Genomic DNA, 5,033 nt, shown 5'->3' on the forward strand with positions numbered 1-5,033 from the left:
TACTACATCAAACTTCAGATAGCCAACGAGTCTTTAACCCACAGATTTAGCTCCTACTTAACGGACTTAAGCATGCACATGTGTTATTGCTGTGACTGAGTTAAATACCTGGGCACATTCATCTACACTCAAATAACATGTTAAGGACAGATTTTGAATATAAGCAATACGAAAGGTAACAGCGACAAGGCAACACTTCATCACTATGTCAGCGGCCAAAATTGTTTTACACATTCAACATTCAAAATGGTGGCTACCGTCGCGATAGCTTCGGTGCTGTGTTTGCTTGTGATAAGGTTAAGTAACTGGTCAGTTGTTATCGGTAATTTTCCGATCAAAACAAAAATATGAGTTCATGGTCTGATGATTTTTAATGAACAAAAATGGTGTCTCAGGGCAATGGCATATTGCTGAGTGCGGCGTTAAACAACAAACAAAACAAACAATCTTACAGTCAATAGATTGAGTCGTTACGTTACAGTCAATAGATCGAGTCGTTACGTTACATTCAATAGATCGAGTCGTTACAGTCAATAGGTGGAGTCGTTACGTTACAGTCAATAGATCGAGTCGTTACGTTACAGTCAATAGATCGAGTCGTTACAGTCAATAGGTGGAGTCGTTACGTTACAGTCAATAGATCGAGTCGTTACGTTACAGTCAATAGATCGAGTCGTTACAGTCAATAGGTGGAGTCGTTACGTTACAGTCAATAGATCGAGTCGTTACGTTACAGTCAATAGATCAAGTCGTTACAGTCAATAGATGGAGTCTATATAGCGACGTGCATGCACGTACTATTCCGAACTGATGCCGATTTATAGTGCCAGCTCACTGAGATACCATGCCGCAGTTTAACATGAATACCCCACTCAGACACAACATACTGACTTCGAGGTGACCAGTCCTTGTTTTAGCCGAGAGCGACAGACAGGGTAACAACAAGTACCATCTTTTAACGTTTTTTGGTATGACGCGGCCCGGGATCGAACCCCGGACCTTCCGCTCTCCGGGCTGACGCTCTACCACTAGACCACGGAGTCGGTCGGTCGTGAGCGACAGGGATGGTGGAATACAATATGCGTGTTTACTAGTATGGTAAAAGCCAATGGCCTTTTAATATCTCACACGTCTATCTGGAAAAAGAATTAGGTAAAGAAACTTGCATCTGAGCATTCTCAAAGACGTTGAAAGAAGGTACTTGTTGTTACCTTGCCTGCTGTTAATTTATCTTAAAACGTCATTTTATCACACTGTTGAGTTTTAGTTAAGAAATATAGTTTGCTCTACCCCCGTGTGTGGTGTAATTAAGCAAAGTGTTACTGAACTATTATAGTTAAAGCATGAGGACGCTTGCGTTGCTTTGACGTTATAATACTTAAGGGCAAAACTACATTGTACTAAACAACACATGTGGCTAGAGCAAACTTTATTAATTTTCTTAGATGCAGAATTATTATCCTAACTTAGTACTCCAACTTCTAAATGCCTATCAAAGAAAATATGATTGTAAGTTTCATCCTCAGAACTATTAACAATTATTTACAACTGAGACTGAAGACTATATGATATTATTCTAAATCTATTCAGTTAAGTGTCGGTTGCGTTTTTTCGCTCGCATTTTTCAAAACGTTGTTCTGCATCATAGAATGGCAGAAATATACCCCCGCTACAGACGGGGCCGAATGTATCAGCGTCATTATTTGTACACTCAGGTTTGTTCTTCGAAAACGGGAAATATTATGTGAAACAAATGTATTTTGCAGGGCACAACATTGTTTTTAAGGATGGCGAAGAAATGTAGAATGTATAAGGGCAAATGTTCATTATTTTATGACTAATTTAGAACGGACGTTAAATGCGAAAACAATTTGGCGCATGTCACACGGGCAATCGGCATTTCAAACTTATCACTTTGTAGAGCCACGTGTTTTTTCCCTTCTTTACACAACCAAACATCGTATCGAACATCTTGTAGTGTAGTAAGCTGATCTGTGATGAATGTACTGCCGCCACCGCTCGGAATGTGTTGCAAAGAGTTTTCCTGACACTGAATTTCCACTGTGTTGCACACGCGCTTAGTCAAGTAGACCTGTTGCTCTTTTACATTCATTGTATATCATCATAAAAATGTCATCACTGAAATATTATTCTGTGGCATGTCGTATTTCGACGTTTGTAATACTGTATAGCCCGAGACATCAAACGATGTAAAATTCACCAGTTTCAGAATCTAGTTAAGAGAATGTTTGGGGAATAAAACATCAAGCATAGTCACTTGGAACAACAAATAATTTACGATAGGTCGCAGCATTTAGTAGCCTGTTACCATCAAATGGCAAAGGAAATAAGGACACAGAGAAACCATCAAGACAGTTGTCGATTTGACATGTAACAATTGTGTAAAATGTCCATTGTCCACAGACAAGAAATATGTTTTCCTCTAGAATTACACTGGTGGGCGTCATATCCTGGTCAAAATACATATAACGATGTGCACTGATTCTCACTGACAACAAAACCCTGAGTATAATTTAAATACACAGGAATAATATAGAAGGAAATGAAAATTAGAAAACAATGTTCAGTATTTGACCTGTATGTACCATGTTGGTTTGCTATTCACAGAATTGATGCTAAAATGTAGATATAACGCACCAACTTGAGGGGCCAATTCATTGTCACAACAATTCCACCCAAAGTTAAGGCACTCAGATAAAATACTAATCATTTAATAATTGGGAACACTATGTATTTAGCTCGCCAAGTCTCGCTAAATACAATGTTTATTCCTAATGCAGGATATTTACCATCCCGAAACACATTCACGTGATAACCTCTATCTATTATTATCCTGATAACTTGAAACAAGTTAATTGCTTTGCCAGTACCAACATAAGTCTCAATTCAACAAGCGTGTACAAACGCGCGGCTCAGATGAACAGCAATCTCAACGTTTGTGTTGTATATTTATGATAGTCGTTTGAGTGATTTGTTAGTCGCTAGACTACCTTATATGTTTAGTAATGTTTTACCTCTACTTAGATTAACGTATTTAAAATTGTATTAGATCTAGCTCTAATCAGTAAAAAATTCAAATACATACAATTTGTCAAATGGCCATATCGTGTATGTATAATGCTTGTGTGGTTTGTATTGTTTTCTGAACAACATGTTCTGTGTTTCAGCCTCGAGTGATCCGAGTCGGACCGAGGGCACAACAGTGACGACCACAAGGACCACTGGGGACAACTCAGCAGGTAGAAAGCCCACACTTTAATCCCTCCACAATTAACAAGCTGGGGTATAGACCCGTGCGGGTTCTGACTTGCTTCATGCATGTCATCGTATACCAGTGTCGATCGGTGCTCATGTTGTCAGCCACTGGACTGTCTGTCTTTATCCGACTCCGCCATCTTGTTGCTGGACTACTGCAAACAAACAGACTGACATACTCCAATGCCATATCTTATTAGATCTAGCTAATATTTCCAAACAGCAACGTTACTGACAGTATCATCTTATAAAGCTCAGTTCATCAAACGTTAACACTATCCAGCCATACACAGAATAATGTTACAACAACTGGATGTGACAGAAAGATTTTAAACATTGACGACGTAATCCTTGATTACATGAACCAGCTGATCCTTGTATTGTCAGCCATGGTGGAAGTGGTTGATGACGTACCGTGTCACGTATCACTACGTTGAGGTGTGAACCATGTAGATGTATGACGAAGATGTCTGGAAGTGTACAGAGTTTAATTTGTGTTACAGCGACTCCATCACCAGCAGACTGCAGGGACCTCTCTGTCGCCAGCAGGAGGGGGAACCTGGAGGAGGTGAAGCGGCTCCTGTCGCGGGGCATCGACGTCAACTGTAGGCGGGGAAAGTGGAGCTGGACACCGGTGATGCCGGCAGCACGGTGGGGACACAGCAACGTGGTGAAGCTCCTGGTGAGTAAAGGGGCCGATGTGTCACTGGTGGACAAGGACGGTGACAACATCCTTCGCCTCGCCTGTATGGGAGGGCACTTGGAGACGGTGGAGTTTGTGCTGTCTCTGAACGTGGTGGACATCAACAGTAGAGGAGGGGGGAGCAGGACACCGGTGATGACGGCAGCAGAGTGGCGACACAGAGACGTGGTGGAGCTCCTGGTGAGTAAAGGGGCCGATGTGTCACTGGTGGACGTGAACGGTGACAACATCCTTCACTGGGCCTGTTGGGCAGGACACTTGGCGACAGTGAAGTTTGTGCTATCACTGAACGTGGTGGACATCAACAGTAGAGGAGGGGGGAGCAGGACACCGGTGATGAGGGCAGCACTGAGGCGACACAGAGACGTGGTGGAGCTCCTGGTGAGTAAAGGGGCCGATGTGTCACTGGTGGACGAGGACGGTGACAACACCCTTCACCTGGCCTGTTATAGAGGACATTTGGAGACGGTGAAGTTTGTGCTGTCACTGAACGTGGTGGACATCGACGCCAGGAACAACTCGGGGCGGACAGCGGCCGACGTGGCGAGACGCAGGGGACATACGCCAGTGTTGGATCTGCTCGTGTCCCACGGCGCTCAGTGACGTCTGTGTCGTGTTTGTGTAGACGGTGGAGAAGGACGCTGACAGTGACGTGGTGTGCCGTTCACGTCGTCGTGTGTAAATATGTCTTCATTTACGTAAAACTGTTTGTTGTTTTTGGAGATGAATAAAACTTGTAAAAACTATTTCAGACATTTTGTCATTTGTTGTGTTTGGAACTTCGCATCATCAGGTAAGAAAATTGTTAACTAAGTGTAAATAGAGATGATGTGTGAATTGTATGTAAGCACCCCACCTCGTGATATACTCATGCATGTCGCTATAAATGTCTGTGTTAGTTTTACGTCATAAGTATGTAATTAATCGTGAAACACAAAAAAACTGTTTGTTTACATCTCGCCGACTCGGTGACCTCAGACCGAGGCGAGGTTCGCCCAGCTGACGTGGCGCCAAATGTACAATGACAGTGACGTCACACTGTCGATGACGTCAC

At 42.7% G+C, this 5,033-nt stretch overlaps 1 protein-coding gene across 1 annotated transcript; it reads left to right on the top strand.

Moving 5' to 3' along the window:
* The first annotated feature begins 2,810 nt into the window (after window positions 1-2,810).
* On the top strand, window positions 2,811-4,724 carry LOC125379929 (ankyrin repeat domain-containing protein 50-like). Its single transcript, XM_048395810.1, has 2 exons — window positions 2,811-3,260; window positions 3,780-4,724. Exons 1-2 carry the CDS (start codon window positions 3,173-3,175, stop codon window positions 4,580-4,582), a joined length of 891 nt encoding a protein of 296 aa, XP_048251767.1. The 5' UTR covers window positions 2,811-3,172; the 3' UTR covers window positions 4,583-4,724.
* The last annotated feature ends 309 nt before the right edge of the window (window positions 4,725-5,033 follow it).

The sequence above is a fragment of the Haliotis rufescens genome, unplaced genomic scaffold (genome assembly GCF_023055435.1).
Source record: "Haliotis rufescens isolate VD_foot unplaced genomic scaffold, xgHalRufe1.0.p SCAF_149, whole genome shotgun sequence".
Lineage (NCBI taxonomy): Eukaryota > Metazoa > Mollusca > Gastropoda > Lepetellida > Haliotidae > Haliotis > Haliotis rufescens.

What these genes read in the sequence shown, in the direction of transcription:
- LOC125379929 (XM_048395810.1), top strand. Translation starts at nt 3,173, where the DNA reads ATGTTCTGTGTTTCAGCCTCGAGTGATCCGAGTCGGACCGAGGGCACA. An exon ending in CACTGGGGACAACTCAGCAG is followed by an intron (nt 3,261 to 3,779) that starts GTAGAAAGCCCA and finishes TTTGTGTTACAG; the next exon opens with CGACTCCATCACCAGCAGAC.